The 23,459-nt window shown below is 31.4% G+C and overlaps 1 protein-coding gene across 5 annotated transcripts in view; it reads left to right on the plus strand.

Moving 5' to 3' along the window:
* Positions 1 to 23,459, plus strand: part of Reph (Regulator of eph expression) — a 236,407-nt gene that overhangs the window by 2,868 nt on the left and 210,080 nt on the right. The window contains exon 1 of one of the 5 annotated variants that reach the window (XM_090153129.1): positions 18,488 to 18,529. The exons of the other annotated variants lie outside the window; for them this stretch is intronic. Within the exon in view, the coding sequence (XP_090009255.1) occupies positions 18,506 to 18,529 (24 nt within the window). The 5' untranslated portion in view covers positions 18,488 to 18,505. Of the gene's footprint in view, positions 1 to 18,487; positions 18,530 to 23,459 lie in introns of those variants that run through there. 5 annotated transcript variants of the gene reach the window in all.

Consider the following 23,459-nt stretch of genomic DNA (forward strand, 5'->3'; position numbering starts at 1 on the left):
GCATATTATTTAAATCAATGCATATTATTTAAATCAATGCATATTATTTAAATCAATGCATATTATTTAAATCAATGCATATTATTTAAATCAATGCATATTATTTAAATCAATGCATATTATTTAAATCAATGCATATTATTTAAATCAATGCATATTATTTAAATCAATGCATATTATTTAAATCAATGCATATTATTTAAATCAATGCATATTATTTAAATCAATGCATATTATTTAAATCAATGCATATTATTTAAATGAATGCATAATAAATCAATGCATATTATTTAAATCAATGCATATTATTTAAATCAATGCATATTATTTAAATCAATGCATATTATTTAAATCAATGCATATTATTTAAATCAATGCATATTATTTAAATCAATGCATATTATTTAAATCAATTCATAATATTTAAAACCATTCATAATATTTAAATCAATGCATAATATTTAAATCAATGCATAATATTTAAATCAATGCATGTTCTTTAAATCAATGCATGTTCTTTAAATCAATGCATGTTCTTTAAATCAATTCATAATATTTAAAACAAAACATAATATTTAAATCAATACATAATATTTAAATCAATGCATAATATTTAAATCAATGCATAATATTTAAATCAATGCATAATATTTAAATCAATGCATAATATTTAAATCAATTTATATTATTTAAAACAATTTATATTATTTAAAACAATTTATATTATTTAAAACAATTTATATTATTTAAAACAATTTATATTATTTAAAACAATTCATAATATTTAAATCAATGCATATTATTTAAATATATTTTTATTTAATGAAGTGATGTTTAATCAAATTTATTTCAGACCACCTATCACGTTACACGTCACCAATTATTAACTAACAAATATATATATATGGTTAAATAATGATGTATCAAAAGTAACATAAGAATATAAGTAATATAAGTAAGACTTTGAACGGTTGCCAAGGTTGGTTCAATGGCGATAAATACAAGAGAAAAACGTGTTTAACTCCCAAATTCTAAAATTCCCATCTTTCAATATCGAAGGGACTGTTTCTAATAGTTAATATTACTTTTCGATTCAATCATTCATAATTACTTAGCGTTACTTTTACTTTTGAAAGCGTTTCAATTTTCAATAAGCCTTGGCTGTAATTCCAACATTACAATAAAATAATTTTCTTAAAACATACCCCGAAGAGTCACTTTTTGAAGAAAATTCATTTACTTCTGATAGAAGTGAAATATAAATTTAAAAACTGTTCGATATTAGCCCTAGAAGAGTCAAGGAAAAATTAGGGAATTTGAGTATGAAAATATTGTGGAAACCCTTAATTTTATTCCTAGTAAAAAAAGGCATAAAATGTTTAAAAAATGGAAAAATCAAATTTAAATAAAATAAATTAATTTTTAATTTTTTTTGGTGATATTATTAAAAATTCGTTAGGGTGTAGAAAGTGTCATACTTATGGCTATGTTACTTACGTGCATATTTAATAAGATTTACGGATGGACGCCTTAGTGCAAATAAAACTTGGCAAATATGAAAATGCGACTCTTACACGGGGCATTGAATTTAATACTTTTTGATTGAACAGGCGAGCGTTCTTTATGTATTTTCCATTTGAGTCCTAGTGGTTTTTTGAAGGTGCGTTGCCTTATCACTGGGAGTAGAAAGTAGCCTGTTCCACTGGGAATCCAATAAATTCGTTTTGGCGTCGCTAGAGGCGCTGCTGATTGTTTCTATTAGTATTTAAACGCTGTAGGTGTCTTATTTCTATAACCTTATGCGATGTGCTTTATCCACGAGTTTAATGACCTTACGAAAAGTAATCGGTTTACGAAAAGTAATCGGTTTACGAAAAGTAATCGGTTTACGAAAGTAACCGGTTTACGAAAAGTAACCGGTTTACGAAAAGTAACCGGTTTACGAAAAGTAACCGGTTTACGAAAAGTAACCGGTTTACGAAAAGTAATCGGTTTACGAAAAGTAATCGGTTTACGAAAAGTAATCGGTTTACGAAAAGTAACCGGTTTACGAAAAGTAACCGGTTTACGAAAAGTAATCGGTTTACGAAAAGTAATCGGTTTACGAAAAGTAATCGGTTTACGAAAAGTAATCGGTTTACGAAAAGTAATCGGTTTACGAAAAGTAATCGGTTTACGAAAAGTAATCGGTTTACGAAAAGTAACCGGTTCACGAAAAGTAACCGGTTCACGAAAAGTAACCGGTTCACGAAAAGTAACCGGTTCACGAAAAGTTACCGGTTCACGAAAAGTTACCGGTTCACGAAAAGTTACCGGTTCACGAAAAGTTACCGGTTCACGAAAAGTTACCGGTTCACGAAAAGTTACCGGTTCACGAAAAGTTACCGGTTCACGAAAAGTTACCGGTTTACGAAGAGTTACCGGTTTACGAAACGTAACCGGTTTAAGAAAGGTAACCGAAAAGTTACTGGTTTACGAAAAATAAGCGGTTCACAAAAAGTAACCGGTTCACGAAAAGTTACCGGTTCACGAAAAGTTACATACTAGCTGACGGAAAGATACTAGCTACCGACTTACGAAAAGCTACCGGCTGACGGAGAGCTACTACCCGCCTCAATTATTGCTACCATTTTCATAATTGATACTCCCTTTAAAGAGGGGGATGCACTTCGAATAAAGCTGGTGATTTTGTATCGAGCGTAGTATAGGTTCTGTATGATTATTTTTCTGTGATCGCGATGATTATTCGGTGGCGCGGGGGTACCGCAATGTATTCGTCCGCATCTCGATTTAGTTTTGGCAGCTAAAAATGCCTCGACAGCTGCTCGCGAAAGCCAATACGCAATACGGCGATTCAATAACTTAGGCCAATGATTGGATATCAGTTCACCTCGGCCGCCAGCCCCGCGAAAGGAAAATAATCGTCTCTTTCCAGATCCCAGCCAGACCTATTTATACCCCGCTTGTCTTGACACTCGGAAAAACGCCCTTCTAGGCCCTTTAATAGCGTAATCCGCGCTGACGAGTGTCGTTGTCGAGCTGAGACGCGGGCTTTACTCGACACTTTGCGGGCGTAGATTTACGATACAACCGCTGCCTTTGATATAAGTGTCAAGTGGCTCGTATTAAGTAAATAAATTATAAAAAAGAAGTAATAGACTTAAGCTTTCCCGATAACGTTGTTTAGCGTTCTTACGGCGCTGTTTGTGATAAGGGCGGGAATTGTGTTTCGTGTGCCGTAAAGGTCTTTGTACTTCTGCATTTTTAGACCATTTTAGGTGGATCGTATTTTACGCGGGATTGTCGCCGGCCAGGGAAATATTTTGGGAGATTTAAAAATATACATAAAAGGTCGAGAATTAGGGAAAAGTCAAAAAAAAGTCGGGGAATTGAAATATATCTTAAAATTTTATGAAGGTTATCTAAAAGAAGATTTGTAAACGTTGCAATAAAATGAATTATCTTAGTTTAATTCTGGGATTTTTATAAAGATTTGTAAACGTTGCAATAAAACAAATTATCTTGGATTAATTCTGGAATTTTTATAAAGATTTGTAAACGTTGCAATAAAATACATTATCTTAGTTTAATTCTGGGATTTTTATAAAAATTTGTAAACGTTGCAATAAAACAAATTATCTTGGATTAATTCTGGAATTTTTATAAAGATTTGTAAACGTTGCAATGAAATGAATTATTTTAGTTTATTTCTGGGATTTTTATAAAGATTTGTAAACGTTGCAATAAAATAAATTATCTTAGTTTAATTCTGGGATTTTTATAAAGATTTTTAAACTTTGTAAAGTTTGTAATTCCAATAAAAACATTTTATAACTGAAACTTAATCTGAAAAATAAGTAAATTCATTAACTTCTGATAAGTTATAAATCATAAAATTTTACACAACAGAAGGTAATGAAATACAATACCTGTAATGTTATGAAATAATATGTGAGGAATATCTGTGCGTATTTATTTTCCACGTTAACCGTTTGTACGTTATTGTGTTATAAAATATTTCTATGAAGGTGTTTTATTTGTCAAATGCCTCGTATTCAAAGAATTAATGGTTTCGTTTGTCTAAGTAATTTATGAAGCATTCAAGACCGTTAATATCCTCAATGTCAATGGATTTTTACAAAATAGTAAAACGTGTGGAATGATAATGGCTTGGTATAGTGTAGGCCACATTTTTAGATAGTCTCCCATACTTAAGCCCGAAAGGCAGTCGGATTGAGATTTTCCCTTAAGGGGGAAGAATGCAGTAAAAGCCTCTTTTTCGTTCAAGCTGAACGTTTCTGTTTTAACAATTACATAATTTAATTATATTTTTCTTATTAGGCTGAACCTTCCTCTAGTGCTTAAAATAATTTTGATAATTATAATATTAATTAAAGAGATATAAGGTCCTAACTAAAGGGTAGTTTGGTAGCTTGCCCAACTTGTTTAGCTCCGGGGGTCAGAATTAAAACGTAATAACTTAATTACTATTAAATTTAAAATTGTCAAAATTATTTTAATCACTAAGCAAGAGGCTGTTCTACACATAAATATTAATTTTTTAATTTAAAATACAAAATTAAAAGAGTTCAGCTTGAAATAGCTCGAAAGTAAACAATGGCCACTGTAGTCTTCCCCCTTAAGTACATTTCTGTATTTACAAGCTGCTATTTGCATATTAAACCATGCGTTCACATTATTAAGCAATTCGATTTAAATCAAATGCTTAATTGACTATGTTCGTTCTGTATAATTAATGAAAACGTTGATTTAAAAACAAATAATTGAACTAATTGTTATTATATAATTTAGTACTTTAGATTTAGAAATTGGAAATGGTATCGTGTTCTTTTGAATCTTTTAGTTCTAGTTACTGTTGAAAAATGCTTTGTCTGCAACTAGAAAACCCTTTTTAACTATTTACATTTCGAAATATTTTATCCGCAGTTGAAATAAATAAGAAAATCCACAACCGTGTTGTTAAGATTTTAAATTTAAATTTCTTTACGATATTAAAATTCTATAAATTTAAATTTATCCGTGGTACCGATATATAACCTTACCACACCCACGTTTTCACCAAGTACTTTGTTGAAAATTGAAGTACCCGCGTTGAATATTCCAGTGCTCAAGCGCCTATAAATATTGGCCTTCGAAAATGTTTTAGGAAGAAGTTAACTTAAATTATTATTAATTTCTTCTATGTTTATTCGTACGTAACCTTTTTGGTGGAATTAATTTTTTGACAATTATCTTCGTACTGTTTAGTTTACTTTATCTTCGTATAGCTCTTCACTGTAGTGTGTTAGTTGGTGTTAAAACCGGAATGTCAAAATGCCGCCTTCGACAGCGCTGCCTTAATTGCTTGATGCCAGCTGCTTCAACTACTCTAATTTAACGTTTCTACCGCTACACACTAGGTTGGCAAAGTACTACTTAAACTACAAGTACGATATCAGATAAAAAATTATTTGAAAATTAGTAATTCTAATTTTAAATAATTATTATTTTATTTACAACCTAAAATATTTATTCTTATTTTTTAAGTGTAATTTTAATTTATTTTAACCCCTTTCTTAATTTATTTTCCCTCTTGTTGGTACTGCTCAAATTTGTACTGTTCTGACGAGCAATAAACGCAATTATATATTCCTAATATTTGTAATATAGCCCTATTTTTTTTTTTAATTTATACGCCAAACTAGTTACCAGATGTGACGACAAAACTTGCAAAACAGTAGAACCGTAAAAAGGTGTAGTAATTACTTTCCCGGATAAATTTTTTAACGTTTAAAAAATCCCGTTTAATCGTAGATAATTTTAGTTTATTTCTCGTTTCGATACACTCGATAATCAAGATTTTATCAGTTGACGTATTAAAGCGAACTTTCAATAATTACCGTTGATCGAGAGAGTTATTAGGTCTCCCCCCAATAGGCCTTGGCCCCGCGGGCTCCAATTTCCTGATCATTACCGACTTTAAATGATTAGTTATTGGATTTATTCCACTATTAAAATGGGAGATTGGCTTCGAGCGAAACTTTCCTATACTATACAGTTTAATAATAATAATAATAATGCCCGCCGAGAGATCAGCGGAGATAAAACGAAGCTAATCGTGTTTGCCAGTTACTGACTTTAATATCTTTCTTTTTTCCTTCCAACTATTTCCATTCCCCGAGTTTCGCTCCCTCCCGTTTCTACTATCAATTGCACTTCTACTTTATACATTTAGCCTAGTTTTTGTTTTGAAAACTGGTATCAAACATGGCCTTCTCGAAGCTAAGCGTTGGTTTTTAAATATTTTATGTAGCTTGATTTATACAGATGGTTCTTTAGTGTGTTTAAATCGTTTAATTAAATTGTTAAATATTTAGTTTAAACGTGAAATATATTAAAATAATTTATTTTAATTGTTAAATATTTAGTTTAAATGTTAAATATATTTAAATAATTTATTTTATTTGTTAAATATTTAGTTTCAATATGAAGTATATTTAAATAGTTTATTTTAATTGTTAAAAATGAATAAATAATTTATTTTAATTGTTAATAGTTTACATGTAAAATATATTTAAATAATTTATTATAATTGTTAAATATTTAGTCTAAATGTAAGATATATTTAAATAATTTATTTTAATTGTTAAATATTTAGTTTAAATGTGAGATATATTTAAATAATTTATTTTAATTGTTAAATATTTAGTTTAAATGTGAGATATATTTAAATAATTTATTTTAATTGTTAAATATTTAGTTTAAATATGAAGTATACTTAAATAGTTTATTTTAATTGTTGAATATTTAGTTTAAATGTGAAATATATTTAATTTATTTTAATTGTTAAATATTTAGTTTAAATGTGAAATATTTAAATAATTTAGTTTAAATGTGAAATATTTAAATAATTTAGTTTAAATGTGAAATATTTAAATAATTTAGTTTAAATGTGAAATATTTAAATAATTTAGTTTAAATGTGAAATATTTAAATAATTTAGTTTAAATGTGAAATATTTAGTTTAAATGTAATATATAAACTGAATGGGAGATTAATACATTTATTATTAGAACTATCATGATTAAATCTGATTTACTTTAATACAAAGATTAAAATTGATTAAATCGCGATAAAAAAATTAATCTTTATTAAGTATAGTACGTTTCTAATTTTAAGTAATTAGACTCAAAACGAAGCGATATTCAAACCACATATCAGTACGCCACTGTCTCGAAATCTGGGAATATGGGTGAAAATCGGTTCCAAAATCACAAACCGGAAATCTTTAAAATAGGTTTCCGAAATCCCTTGACTGTTTCGAAATGACCGACAGACAATTACTTTTTCTTACCTAAAGAAAAAAGAAACTAGAATATGAATCATTTTAATAATCTTAACTGTTGTTATAAATAACCTGAACCCGTACCAGTTTAAAAAAGAAACGCTACATTTAATAACACGCATTACGCTTGTGGCTGGAAGCTAGGGTCACTCCAACGCCAAACCAGTTTCCTAACCCCCCACCCTGCAACCACGTTAATTATATGGGCTAGAGACCGATATTTTGTAAGATTTATAAGCCCCGCGATTCACTCTTCTGCCGAAGACATTTGACTTTTTTAAATCTTTTCTAATGATAGTTCTCCTATAAAAAAGCACGCGTAACCTGTTTTAGACGGGCGCCATCTATGGGGGGGGGGGGGGGCGAGCGTAAACATTATCGAGCATCTTTTCGCGGTAAACAGACCTCGATGATCATCCCGTAACCCCGTCTTTGGAAGAAAAAATGTCTGGCTCCAGGTACGCAACGAAGGTCGAGGTCACGGCTTAACTACGAGAGAGAGAAAATGTTTCCCTTCTTACTCACCAGGGGGAGGGGGCTGAATTATGGGAGCTTTAAAAGAAAAGCCTTGCCGCCAGGGGACGCTCCTTTTACCTTTCATTAGTACCTGTAATAAATTATGGGACGTACTTATCGTCTTTACCTGTAAAGAAGTTAAAATTGCCAGACGGAGTTGTCTGATCGAAATAAATTTTAATTAAATCGGCTGTTTAAAATAGGCTTTACGTATTTAAGAAAATGCACTAGAATTAGAGTTGTTAATTTTCCGGAAAATTAACACGCGGGAAAATTTTCCGCAAATTGGTAAAATGAAAAAATGAAACATTAATTACTTTTTAAGGGTTTTTAATACTACAAAACATTAATTGGATTATATTGTTAACCAGTTTAAACTAGTCTAGAGGTTTAGTTTTACTTTTAGATTCGAAAAAATTAGACGAAAATACCGCTTTATTTAAATTTGCAAACAATATTAGACTAATCATGGAATGTAAAATTGTTTTATATTTTTCGCAAAAATACGTAAAATTTTCTGGAAAATTTCCCGACTTACGGTTTCTCTAGTTTGAATGTCCGTTGGAAGGGAATTCATTAACTTCTGATTGAAGTGAAATATAATGTGAAAATTTTTTGATATTGGCCTTAAAAGGGTCAGATAAAAATCAAGGAATTTGGTTTACTTTTCCCCGGGGTTAAAGGTCTAAAAATGAATTAAAATAATTAAGTAAATTTAATTTTCATTTTTTTAAATAAGCAGTAACCACCCCTTAAAAATGTACCCTTACCTTTCTTACATTATAATAAATATACATGGTATTTTATTGTGTTGTTTTTGAAGATATGCATGGCGTGTTCTGATGATGGAACCGAATGGTATTTTTAAATAAAATACTTTTATTTTCACAACGCCAAAGTGGTCTTTTTAAATTTTGACTAGTAGAATTATTTATGTTTGAATGTTGCGCGGACGTGATAAGATTTAAAATGAGCCCGGGAGAAAATGGCACGCTTATTTCCCGCAAAGATACAGAAAGGAAGGGAGGTTCGAAGGTACTCGATCACATTATAGCTCGCTTGGTTTGTTTCGAAGGAAATTCAATTAAATTTCTATAAATTATTCTCCTGAATTTTCGATCGTGCTATGGCAATTATAATAAATTAAATTTTCAGTGAGAAAAATGTCGTACAATGTACAAGGTAATTTCATTTAATCTTATCGTTGAAAAGATAACCGTTTAAATTTCATTTCCACCTTACAAAACCAATTAAAGTAGTTGGATAACATTTAAAGTAATTTAATTGTTAAGATAAATAAGATTCTCAAGCTATATTAAATATGTCATTAAATTTTCAAGACTTGTCGCCTTTTCCTGCTAATTCTCATTACATTTGGAGTTAGCTAGTACTGAAATTAAATTTTAAATGATAAAAGTGTTCCCGTATTTTACGTTAATTATTTTTTGGTAATTTACTTGGTCGTCTTTTTAACGAGAAAATAAAATGATCCTCATTTCATTTCCACGTTACAGAATTAATTATCGTAGGTTAATTATATTTTGAGTAATATAATTTACTGGTTTTGCATATTTTAATGATATTAATAAAATTATATAGTGATATTAAATATGGCGTTAAATATAGAAAATCTTTTGTAACCTAATTATAATAATGATAATAATGATAATGATAATAATAATCAGCTAGGCTAATACCCAAGGCACCACCATAGGCCTAAGTCATCAAGCGACTTTTAAAGCCATTAATTCAGGTGGCATTTGAATTTAATACTCAAATTAATTTTAACTGCAACATAATATTGTCCAAGATAATAACTCTAACCTACACGTTAAGCAAATGGTATTGGGATAATTGAAAACTAAAGCAGTTATTGGGATAATTGTAAACTAGGGCAGTTATTGGGATGATTGTAAACTAGGGCAGTTATTGGGATGATTGTAAACTAGGGCAGTTATTGGGATGATTGTAAACTAGGGCAGTTATTGGGATGATTGTAAACTAGGGCAGTTATTGGGATGATTGTAAACTAGGGCAGTTATTGGGATAATTGTAAACTAGGGCAGTTATTGGGATAATTGTAAACTAGGGCAGTCATTGGGATAATTGAAAACTAGGGCAGTTATTGGGATGATTGTAAACTAGGGCAGTTATTGGGATAATTGAAAACTAGGGCAGTTATTGGGATAATTGAAAACTAGGGCAGTTATTGGGATAATTGAAAACTAAGGCAGTTATTGGGATAATTGAAAACTAAGGCAGTTATTGGATTAATTTTTTAAGATTTATCCCCTGTTAATACCAAAAACAAATGTTTAATTACCTATTTTGGATAATACGAACAGATTCGATAAGTTCCGCTAATTAAAATGATGCTGCGAAAAAATAATCGTCGAGCGCTTCGTGAGAAAATAAAACCACCTTGTCGTCCCGGTTCCATTTTAGTGCAATTATCACCTAATTGAATCGCTACAGGTTTTTATTCGAAAACGGTGTCCTTTGTCATATTAAGAACCTTCGACCACCAATTTAGGCGGGTAATAAAACAAGTTGGCAAAAGGAAATGTATAGTCCGGCGCTTTAGTCGACATTGCAGTCGTAAAACCGAATATTTGACGAGAGAAGCACTTTAATATTAATTTAATTTAATTAGCTGTAATATAATAATAATGTGGTTCTTAATTTCGATATAATTTGATTTTTAAAATTTATATATTTTAATTCTTATTTTGGATATAATAATTTGATTTGTTATTTTGATATAATGATAATTTGCCCTTAAATTTTGTTATACTAATATTTTTATTCAAAATTTCGATATAAAAATAATTTGATTATTAATTTTAATACAAAAATTTAATACTTAATTTTGATATAATGTAAAATTGGATTCTTAATTTTGATCTAATGTAAAATTGGATTCTTAATTTTGATCTAATGTAAAATTGGATTCTTAATTTTGATCTAATGTAAAATTGGATTCTTAATTTTGATCTAATGTAAAATTGGATTCTTAATTTTGATCTAATGTAAAATTGGATTCTTAATTTTGATCTAATGTAAAATTGGATTCTTAATTTTGATCTAATGTAAAATTGGATTCTTAATTTTGATCTAATGTAAAATTGGATTCTTAATTTTGATCTAATGTAAAATTGGATTCTTAATTTTGATCTAATGTAAAATTGGATTCTTAATTTTGATCTAATGTAAAATTGGATTCTTAATTTTGATCTAATGTAAAATTGGATTCTTAATTTTGATCTAATGTAAAATTGGATTCTTAATTTTGATCTAATTTAATTATTAATTTTAATTTAGTATTAATTCAATTATTAATTTTAATTTAGTATTAATTTAATTATTAATTTTAATTTAGTATTAATTTAATTATTAATTTTAATTTAGTATTAATTTAATTATTAATTTTAATTTAATTATTAATTTTAATTTAATTATTAATTTTAATTTAATTATTAATTTTAATTTAATTATTAATTTTAATTTAGTATTAATTTAATTATTAATTTTAATTTAGTATTAATTTAATTATTAATTTTAATTTCGTATTAATTTAATTATTAATTTTCATTTAGTATTAATTTAATTATTAATTTTCATTTAGTATTAATTTAATTATTAATTTTCATTTAGTATTAATTTAATTATTAATTTTCATTTCGTATTAATTTAATTATTAATTTTCATTTAGTATTAATTTAATTATTAATTTTCATTTAGTATTAATTTAATTATTAATTTTCATTTAGTATTAATTTAATTATTAATTTTCATTTAGTATTAATTTAATTATTAATTTTCATTTAGTATTAATTTAATTATTAATTTTCATTTAGTATTAATTTAATTATTAATTTTCATTTAGTATTAATTTAATTATTAATTTTCATTTAGTATTAATTTAATTATTAATTTTCATTTAGTATTAATTTAATTATTAATTTTCATTTAGTATTAATTTAATTATTAATTTTCATTTAGTATTAATTTAATTATTAATTTTCATTTAGTATTAATTTAATTATTAATTTTAATTTAGTATTAATTTAATTATTAATTTTCATTTAGTATTAATTTAATTATTAATTTTCATTTAGTATTAATTTAATTATTAATTTTCATTTAGTATTAATTTAATTATTAATTTTCATTTAGTATTAATTTAATTATTAATTTTCATTTAGTATTAATTTAATTATTAATTTTCATTTAGTATTAATTTAATTATTAATTTTCATTTAGTATTAATTTAATTATTAATTTTCATTTAGTATTAATTTAATTATTAATTTTCATTTAGTATTAATATAACCCTTTTAAGTTTACCCTCCATCCTCAATAAGTAGAGACTATATTTCTAGAACAGTCAGCGACGAAGCGAAGTGAATCAATATACTCTCCCTCAATCCCAGGTTCGCTCTAGCCTTTGGCAATGGTGTCAACTAACAACGAAATTGATGAAATTTGTTCCTTTATCAGAGTATAATTCGGCGCCATGCACGACGCCCGGACTAAAAAAATCGGGGTCTCTCGGTGGTGGCGTATGTGTCTTGATTCTTTATCAATAAACCCCTTATTAGGGCCTAGATCTTTCCCGTCAGATAAAGGTGCCGATAGAATTTCAGATATCTTCATTCAAGGGTGCGGGTGAAAGTCGATGCTTTAAACCCTTATTACGCTCTCTTTTTGTTTGGCCGGTAATAACGATTCGCTTCATTAAGCGCGCATATATTACTTTCTCCGCTGTGTCAGGGCAGCCTCCCGTTCTGCTCCGTTTCATTTCCAATAAGATCTTAAATTTCGTGCCCGACTAACTTTCGACCGTGTTTCCAAACTGATTGTTCAGATTGGATATTTCACATCGACGCCAAACAAATTATTTGATAGTTTATAAACCAAATGTCGATAGTAATAATTATATTAATTGTCTTTATTATTGTTATGGAATTTAACGTCTTTAATCAGGGCCACCTGTATTTTTAATTTATAACTATCTCGACGCTAGTAGTGATATTTCTTCCCTGAACACTTCTAACCAGGAATTTATATATTCGTACACTTGGAATATTTAAGGTATTGATGATTAACATTTAAATGGGCGTGGTTTACAAACCAGATTATCGCTGCACGGTACCAATGGATTCTTATAAATTCCTAGTGTCTACATATATTGTTTCCCGGCATATCAGACCAATCATTTTGTATTTTTCCAGCCATATTTCGGAGTTCGCGTCAAGGTGAAGTAACTAAATTCATCTACGAACAATCTTTCTAAATGTAACCAACGCAAATCATTAAAGAGTAAGTTGCAAATAGATTTTCGGGATAGAAACTTAACTACTTAATATTTTTCTTGTTCATTTGATCATGGGCTTTCCGAAAATGTAACTCACTTGACGAAATACCGTCGTTAAGTTTATTTAATATTAAAATTAAATTAACGTGCGGCTTTTATTTTGAACGATAATTTTATCGCGCTTAGTTTGTGACGTCATTGAGTACGGTTTTTTTTCATAATTTTCCCCACTGCATCTGGTAGATTACATAGTTTTCACTATCCTACCAAAATAATTATCGTAATATCCTTGCTAAATAATATGGCGATGCCAATTTAGAGCGCGTTTTAAAGAATAAACATAAGCGCGTGTTTTTAAAAAAAAGTAAGAACAAAATACAGTAGTAGAATCCCATAATTATATAGGAGATTTTTCAGATTCGGCCACAGAATCAGTAGCATCTAGGAGCAACAAATTCAAGGAGAACGCAGCTAGCCTTTAAACACGCTAACGCAGTGTTGTGTACAAAATACAACCTTTACCCTGATTGTTTTACGGAAAGGGGGAAGACAATTTCCGAATTTTTCCCCTTCCGACGGCAGCAGGTGCTAAAGCGTCTAGCCAATGAAAATTGTACACAAGAAAATCCACAACTTTTGACGGGTTGCGTTCTGCTTGTGTACGGTGCGGTGTTTGTTGTTCCTAGGTAGCATCTACATTTTGTATCCAAGCCTTAACCCATGGAGATATCAGCCAATGATAAATAACGTATAGTCCAGCGGTTCCCAATTTTTTTTTTGCTATGGAACCCTAAATTATCCACCAAATTCTGGCGGAACCCCAACTCTTTTTTTTACATATCTTAAAAGACTCTTGACACAAACAAAGATAGCCGCGCTGCGAATTCTCGGAACCCCTGTGACCCTTCCGCGGAACCCTAGGGAACCGCTGGTATAGTCAATAACGTCAATCGCCACCCTAAAATTCAAATTGTTTCGCCGTTCTACTAATTATTTCTAATTAACAACGAAACGGAAAGCAACGAAACTTTATATATTTAGGTATTTTAAACGTAAGCGCTTCGTTTAAAGGGAATATTACCTCAGGTTTTTTGGTGTGGAACACCAACACTTCGACCATTTCCCGCTCATTCCTATGGCTTCAGATATTTTTGGCGCTGGTTAGTGATTTCCCGCCAAAATTGTTAACATAAAAAAAACAAAAAAAACCTTAAAATAGATTTGAGGTTATATTCCCTTTAATAACAAAATTAAGGCGGTAACGAATAATTTGCAACTTACTCAGCTGAATTAAAGGCTTTAAAAGTCGCTCGATGACTTAGGCCTAAGGTGGAGCAGATAAGTACTGAAGAAACGGACCACAACACCGTTTGTATCAACCCGTGGTCGTTACCGTTTCTTGGCGGGGGCAATTTATAAGGGAACTGGTCTTTTTTTAAAAATTGTATGGGCTAAAAACAACTGGGCTAAAATTATATTCGACCGCAAAAACTTTTAGTGTAAACACACGTGGAAGTAATAATTTTTAGCGCCAGCCTAGCCCTCCCCCCCCCCCCACACTCCATCCGATACCCCCCGAACGAGCACTCTTTGGATCCCAACCGAACAGACTGTTTCACTCTCTTTCTCGCACATTGCAATCGCAAAGAGTACTGTAACGAAAACACCATTTAATATATTAGGATTTTTTTTTCACTCGGAAAAAAATTTCCTTCTGTTGATCAACTTGTCCAGACGGTAGGCAACTCTGAAAAATATTTTCTTGGTATAAAATTGCTTCTCTCAGTCCGTATTTTTTATTTCTTTAAAAACACAGCCGGGTTTTGAAGTTAAAAGCGAATTTCTTTTATACACGAATATATATATGTATATATAGACGGTACTATTTTGGTTTAGTATAAGGTGAATAAAGTAGTTTGAGAATTCACACATTTGCTGACAGAATGGCCCTTCTCGTCGACGAGTATGAGAAACAAGCTGGCCATGTTATTTATACTTTTTACCAAGAACATATTTATGTCACTAAGAACGTTTGAAGGGGAAGAACAGGCACGGTTCGTACGGAACCTGGATATCCTTGATAACCTGGATAAGTTAGGGATTCTCCAATTGGGGAAAAAGTCAGGGATTTAAATAATATCGTAAAAAGTCAGGGATAAGTCAGGGATTTAAATAATATCGTAAAAAGTCAGGGATAAGTCGGGGATTTAAATAATATCGTAAAAAGTCAGGGATGAGTCAGGGATTTAAATAATATCGTAAAAAGTCAATGATAAGTCGGGGATTTGGTTTTGTATCAAAATAACTTTAAACTTACTAAAATTTCTTTTATATTTCTGTTAATTAATTTAAATTACTCTAAAAAATTCCTATGCAAAAAATACTAAATGTGGTCCGTTTTTTGGTTTCAATTTTTTTCTTATGGCCAGGGGGCTGCCCCCAGAACGCTGATTTGAAACTACTTTGCCCCCCAACTCTCAAACATTCCTACGCCACTGTGGTTCATTTTATACTATTTAAAGTACCTGTGTCAACGTACAACCACCAGGGTCGAAATCATAAGCTTCCCACAAAACTAGAAAAATAGAAGTGAAACGCAAACCGAAATAAAAGTATGTCTGAAATATTGGAGCGTTTTCTCGGCCATTCTTCCACTGTAGGCCCAACTATCCTAGAGAGGGTAGGGGAGGGGGGGGGGCTATATTCCCCCCACTTCATTTGTGTTATGGCGGGCGTTTTGTTGGACTCTTTCTGCGAAAAGGTAAATGTTTGAATAAGGCTCTCTGATGAGCGTGTGTTTGCCAATGCAAATCCAGAAAATGCTAACGTTAGTTTTGACAATGTTCTTACAAAGAAGGGGAGCAAAATTGAAGAAAGATCAAAGAGAGGAAGGAAAATAAAAAGTGCTTGGAATAAAAAAAAACTTTATCCCCCCCCCCCCCCGACCCGCGACCCCGCAATCGTTTGTAGTCAGGTGTCTGTGATGGTAGTTGATAAGCTACCATTTACTTTAAAAGAAAACTAGTCGGAAATCATTAGAATTCTCAAGAACTGATTTAGGTTACTGAGAACGTAAGAATTAAGAACCGTCCTTAGCATGATCTACTACCTACGCTCCTCCCTCGAACGTTGCACCATCTAGGTCGTTAGAACGTTTTCTCTTTTATTCCGAGTTAACGCGTAACTAAAGTAAAATTAAAAACTTGATTTAGTTCGAGCACCTTTAATTAAAGCTAAATTTAATTTAATTAATAGTTTGGTAGATTTTCAATTATAGTGTTAAAATATTTTTATAATGTAAGTTCCCGACAGATGTCGTTACTATTCTAATTTAAATTACGATTTAACTAGGGATGCACCGATAAGGGTACAGCCGATATATCGGCAATTCGTTACCGATAATATCGGACGATATTAACAGAGTTATCTATCATAACAGTAGTGTATATGCAAACTCATTAGAAAAGATGGTTCAGTGCACTGTCATACCATTTTATTATATTTTTTATTTTATCGCTATTTAGTTAATCGAGAATTTTAAAAGTTTTTCCGATAAATATTTTTCTTTTACCGGTATAGGCCAATATCGACTTCGTTTAAACTGATATTGGCCGATACCAATTTTAGACCGGGTTGCCACACGTCAGTGAAATCAGGAAAAGATCAGGGAGTTTAAATATAAGCTTAAAAGGTCACGGAAAGGTCAGGGAATTTTAAACATTTTTAAAAGTCATTTTATCTTGACACTTTTTGAAGCTAATTTTACTCTAGATCTATGACAAATTATGTGACCATTATTTAGTTCCTTGAAAGTTTTGCTAATTCTTTTAACCTTTGTACTGAAGTATTACATAATTTATTAACTTCTAATAATTATGCTAATTTTCTCCTTAAAACGTCAGGGAAACAGGGAATTTAAATCTGAAATTATTGTGGCAACCCTGTTAGAAAAATAGGCCGATGTATCGTCCGATATATCGGTGCATCCCTAGATTTTCCATACGTCCTATGTAGTACTACTTGCTTCCCTGAACGCGCGAACTCTTACGTTCTTAGTACCCTTAAAAGGTTCTTGGTAATACTCGTGGAAAAGGGGGAATGAGGCAGGAGCGGCTAATTTTATTTGATGTGGAATTAGAATATCTGCTTCCTCCCTTATTGATTCGGCGCGGCAGTCCTCCCGCGAAACCCCCGCTCCGTTTCAGCCGCCCTCTTCCGGGAAGAAATTTCATTCGAATTTAATTTGTCGACGTTTTCCAAGTCCTATTGTTTATCCCTCTTTTTTTAGTCTCATGATTATTTCTTCCAAATTGAAAAACGTATACACCGACTTCGATTGGAAGCGGAGGCGGCGGATCGGGGGATGGATGCGGAGTTACGAAGGTGGCGCTCCCTGCTGGATAAGTTCCGTAATGAAGTGTAGAGGGCGTGTGTGACTTTGTCGGTTTTAGCAAGCTGCCTAATGATTTCTTGATATCTGCCCGTCCCCGCTTTGGCCTTTTTACCCTCCCCCCCCTTCGATGTGGCGTTTAGGACCGCGAAGTGTATGGAATCCGAACGGATGTGGCGGGAGTTGTATTTGTTTCCTGACATTCTGACTTCACTGATTGCGATAGGACTGTTTGGAGTGGGCTATTCGGAGAAATTAGCTTTTATCGTGATTGTAGATTTGTAGAGTTTTTTTATTAGTGTGATGAAAAACACTTCCCTGAAAGCGAGGGTTTTAAAAATCTGTTGAAATTAATTTGTCGTGAAAACTGTTGTAATGGGGATAATTATTTCCACAATTTGTTTTAACGTAGCAAATACGAATGTACCATAGTGTTCTAAAAAACTGACGTCCTTTTTAGAAACCCTGCAACATGATTGTCAAAATATCGACGTCATTTTTCGAAACTTTGCAAAATGTTTGTCAAAATCTTGGCGTAATTTTTAGAAACCTAAAATATCGACGTCATTTTTCGGAACCTTGCAAAATGATTGTCAAAATATCGACGTCATTTTTCGGAACCTTGCAAAATGATTGTCAAAATATCGACGTCATTTTTCGGAACCTTGCAAAATGATTGTCAAAATATCGACGTCATTTTTTGAATCTTTGCAAAATGATTGTCAAAATCTTGGCGTCATTTTTCGGAACCTTGCAAAATGATTGTCAAAATTTCGAAATTAGATCCAACATTATATGTTCAATGATGATTCTGTACACTAAAGTTAAAAAACTACCACCCGTTCCTCCAATTGAAATTTAAAACAATTTTTCATGTTAACCGCAAATCTATTGTCCAATTTTAAGTAGTTAAAAATGATGAACAATATTTAATCTGATGGCCGTCTTATTTGGCAAAATAGTACGAATTTTGGCGTTGTTCAGCGAAGTTGTTGGTCCGTATTGTCGGAGGAAGCGGCTGTATAAAAGGCGTCGCTGGATTTTACGAAAACCAGTTTTTAGATCTGCCTTTATATTTTTTGGGGCAAAATAATTTATTGTAACTCGTATTTTTGGCCAACCGCCGGTAATTTTCAAAATGAGTTCGCGGCGGAACCTACCTAAAAATGAAATTTTGATTAGCTAATGAAAGCGATTGTTTAAAAGGATATTAAAACAATGAAAGGCGGGAAAAGTTGGTGCCGAACCCGCCGCCATCCAGGAAATGAGCAGACCAGAAAACTTTCGCGGCGAACTTTCCTCCGCCCCTCCTTGACCTTGACCTTGATAAGGCCCGAATGAATAGTTATTGGGAGTGCCATCTCCCTTTTGTTCGCCACAACGAAATGAATCCTCCCTATTTTCAAAGCCGCCTTTCGTCGCTGACGTTTTAGTCCTTCTATAGATATCCGTCGAAAATTAGGTCGAAGATCTCGAAATAAGTTTCTGATTTCTAAAATCATTTTGTGTTTCAAAATCCCGTACGCAAAATTTTAAAAGGTCGGACCACTCGATAATTAGGTACGAATAAATACAGGGCCGCTAGAGGTCCTATAATTCCTATAAAATGCTATATTTTCAACATCCTATATTTTTAGCAAAATCCTATAATTTTTATATATTTTGCCCATTTCAAATCCCGCCACTCCGTTAAATTGCTAGATTTAGCTGTAGGATAAATTGCTATACAAAGCCATTATATAGTCTATAATTTGGTTATTGTTAACATGATTAGCTACTAGTATATTTATGTGATAAAATAGTTAAATAATTTCTATTTTTAAGTGAAAATCAAAGATTTAACTAAATATAGATTTTGTTAGTAAGTTAAATAGCATATATAATCCTATAAAATCCTTTAATTTTGAAAAAAATATTCCATTAAACTCCTATATTTTTTAAATATAATCCTATTTTTCCTATAAATAATTTATGATTTGAGGGAGGGGGGGGGGCGTAAATATCTCATTTTGTTGTACGTACGTTAAGTGTTACAAAATTAAAAAAAACGTCTAGTTTAATTTCCATTATATCTGTTGCCATCAGAATATCTATTTCTAGTCGCCTTTGTAACTCTTTTAGGGGCCAAAAATAACGCCCAACACCACGAGACAGTTTAAAATGTAACAATTGAGCTCGAAAATGTAGCTAGCCTTTTACATTATCGAATTTGTATCATTATAACACGAGTAGGCTATTGCGTTAATTTAACAATTTCTTTGATAGCGCCGAAAAATAAAACTTAAATTGTTCTGTTTAATCCATTAAACTTGTAGTCGAAGTCCGTTTAACGACTCTACGCCCTGCATCGCGGGTCATTTCAAGTCGATTAATTTACTTTGAAAGCGAATTACGTTTTTAGTTAGTTGTACAACATTCTGACCCCGTATCAGGCACCAAAAAATAATTTGCGAAAAAGCCCATTTTCTAATTTAAAAGTGTAACATTATCAAACTTTTTTTTTGTAAATTCCCTTCTTGATTATTTAGTTATATACTATATTCGTTTAAATAAATGGTTGTTTTTTTTTAAGTATTATTTTCAGTGTTCGTATTCCGTTCACGAAGGTTTTGAAAAGTCGTAGAAATGTCATTTGCGAATTTCTGTTGTTTTTTAGACAAAAGTGAAATTAAAAACAAAAGTTGGTTTTGTGAATGAGGTATTGTGTGTACCGCGGGATGTAAAAATATTTATCCATTAGACCAGAAAGTGATAATCATCCGACTGCCCTCTGAAATGAGACTTGGCAGAAAAACTAACCTAAGCCTTGGCTCGGTAATAGTCTTTTTTATTTTTAGTTTAGTTCCTTTGACACGGTACAATAGGCGAAAATAAACCGGATTTAATAACGTGTGAAAGCTTTCTCATTGTTTTTCTTTTAATTGTAATTCCTTCAAGAAACTTTCACTTTTTTTGGTGTCGGAAGTGTTTGATAGGTTACGATCTTCTCGCCTATTCATATTTGGGCCCCCTCTTTTAATTTATGTCCACAATACTCGGCCCTTAATAGGGGCTGCCCCGCGAACAAACTTTTTTCCAATGAAAGAGAAAGCTGTGGGAAATAATTACGCGAAAAGGCACAGATTTTGTTTCCCCCCCTCCTTTCGCTGTGCTTCTTAAATTGCTTTTTTTATCTCCAAAAGTAACTTAAAAACGTAAGTGTGACACGATAACTGTTTCGTAGAATGTTATTTGATCTTTGGGAATAGGAAACTCGCCACTCGTTCTTAAATCAGAGAAATTCTCTAAAAATGGTCCGGGAAAACAAAGGAAAACATGGGAAATATTCTATAAATGGTCCGGGAAAACAAAGGAAAACATTGGAAATATTCTAAAAATGGTCAGGGAAAACAAAGGAAAACATGGGAAATATTCTAAAATTGGTCAGGGAAAACAAAGGAAAACATGGGAAATATTCTAAAAATGGTCGGGGAAAACAAAGAAAAACATGGGAAATATTCTAAAAATGGTTAGGGAAAATCTGGGAATTTTTATAAAAATATTCAAGGACAGGAGAGGAAAATATGGGAAATTTTCTAATAATGTTCTGGAAAAACTGTGGAAAGTAAGAATTTCTAAAAATGGCCAGGGAAAGTCAGGGAAATTTTCTAATAATGGCATGGGAAAACTGTGGAAAATGAGAAAATTTTCAAAAAATGGCCAGGTAAAGTCTGGGAAATATTATAAAAATAGCCAGGAAAAGTAGGAAATTATTTAAATGGTTACGGAAAATTAAAAAAATTGGTCAAAGAAAAGTTATGGGATTTATTTCTTTAAATATTGCGGTAATTCTGGTATAGTTTGAACACCTCCTGGAAAACACAGTTTCTATTCCTCTACGTATATTCTCTTTGGCTCATGCCACGACCTCACGCTTGGTTTTTGGAGTTCGTTTATAACTCGGTTGAAACGGGCTCGATTCAAGTATCTTCGCCGCCGACAGTGAATTCTTTTTAAGCTCGAATAATGAAAAGCGTAGAAGTTAATGTAGTGGGAGAATTCGGTACGGTGGCCCTATCGCGGAGTGTGAAGCCTGTGTGTGAGAGGGGGACCGGTGACGACGAGAAGGGCCTCTTCCCGAAATTCGTCCCTGTCATGAAACGGCAATTACCGAAAATGGGAAACTGCCTCCAAGAGTCGCCGTATAGGCCAACGCTCAGAACAAAAAAAACAAGTGGTGGAAATACTAAATATGGTTCGGCGCTTGAGTCGACATCTGCACGCGTGAAAAATAACATTTTGGCGAAAAAAGCGCTTTAATAATATTTAAATAATTTAATTTAATGTCAATTTAACGTGAAAACTAACATTTTGGTGAGAAAAGTGCGGTAATAATATTTAAATAATTTAATTTAATGTCAATTTAACGTGAAAACTAACATTTTGGTGAGAAAAGTGCGGTAATAATATTTAAATAGTAATTTAAAGACAATTTAACGTGAAAACTAACGTTTTGGCGGGAAAACGCGGTAATAATATTTAAATATTAATTTAATTTAATGTCAATTTAACGTGAAAACTAACATTTTGGTGAGAAAAGTGCGGTAATAATATTTAAATAGTAATTTAAAGACAATTTAACGTGAAAACTAACGTTTTGGCGGGAAAACGCGGTAATAATATTTAAATATTAATTTAATTCAATGTCAATTTAACGTGAAAACTAAAATTTCAATATTAATTTAATTTAATGTCAATTTAATTGTAAAATTTCGCTTTTAAATTTAACGTACCACCCTGTTAATACTCTCTCTGTGTACCCTGGGAGGCTTTTCTGATAAAATCAAATATGACCAAAAAATCATGACCTGTCACAAATGACAATGCGCGTACATGCCGAAGAAGCTGCTACCCGAATATCAAACTATCGACAGTATTGGTCAAATTCAAAATCGCGGTGGTCTCTGTAATGCCGACGTTAGTGATTTTAATGAAATGCTTCGACATACGGTCGATGGTGCCAATTTAAGTCTTAGGCACCAAAAATAAACAGGTATTTTACGTCCGCTTAACTCTTAAGCATTAAGTTCATGATTTGATTAAATACCGGATATAGAATAACATACTGCCACTACTTAAAATTGAACTTGCATTTCTATTTTTGACGGATCGAGATTTTTTTGTCATTTTTGATTTTTACAGAAATTAGTCCCTTCATCAGAGTATAATTGTGGCGCTATCTATGAGGCGCTTGCTAAATAATGGAAGATGGGGGCAAAACGCGTGCCCAGGGGGTCGGTGAAATTTGCAAAAAAGAAAGGGGACATTTTACAATTTCTGGGAGTGAGTCTAAATGTAATGTCCTCAGGAAAAAAAAAGAATAATAATTTTTTCTTTTTTGAAAGTGCATCAAAGCGTAACTATTTCTCCCTATTTTTTGATATCTTGATATTATTTTTTTGTTCGTTTTCTTTTTCTTATTTCCATTGTACGATCTTCGAATGCGTAATCCGTCCACGAATATCACACGAAGAGCCTCTCGCGCTTATCGACTGAGTTGTTGGCCGCGGTTTGATCTTATCTAAAGACCTTCTTCAGATATTAAATATTCCCAAGTCTGGGAAAAATATGTATAAACCGTTAAATTATTTAACTCTCAATAGTCAACAATGTTTTCCTCCTGACAGTAATGTCTTAAGAAATACTAATATTATTATCGTTTTCCGTTAATATTTGAATCTATTTTTAGCTAAATTCAAATTCTGATTTTATTTGCGAATATTGTAATATCATTATAAGTAATGTAACACGTATAAGTATGACACACCAATTTATTTTATGATAATCTGTTTCGCTAATGACCATCTAAATCATTATGTGGGTAAGGATCTACTCAAGATTTTACTGGTCTC

Source organism: Leiobunum rupestre, chromosome 7 (assembly GCF_980474605.1).
Source record: "Leiobunum rupestre chromosome 7, qqLeiRupe1.1.hap1, whole genome shotgun sequence".
Lineage (NCBI taxonomy): Eukaryota > Metazoa > Arthropoda > Arachnida > Opiliones > Sclerosomatidae > Leiobunum > Leiobunum rupestre.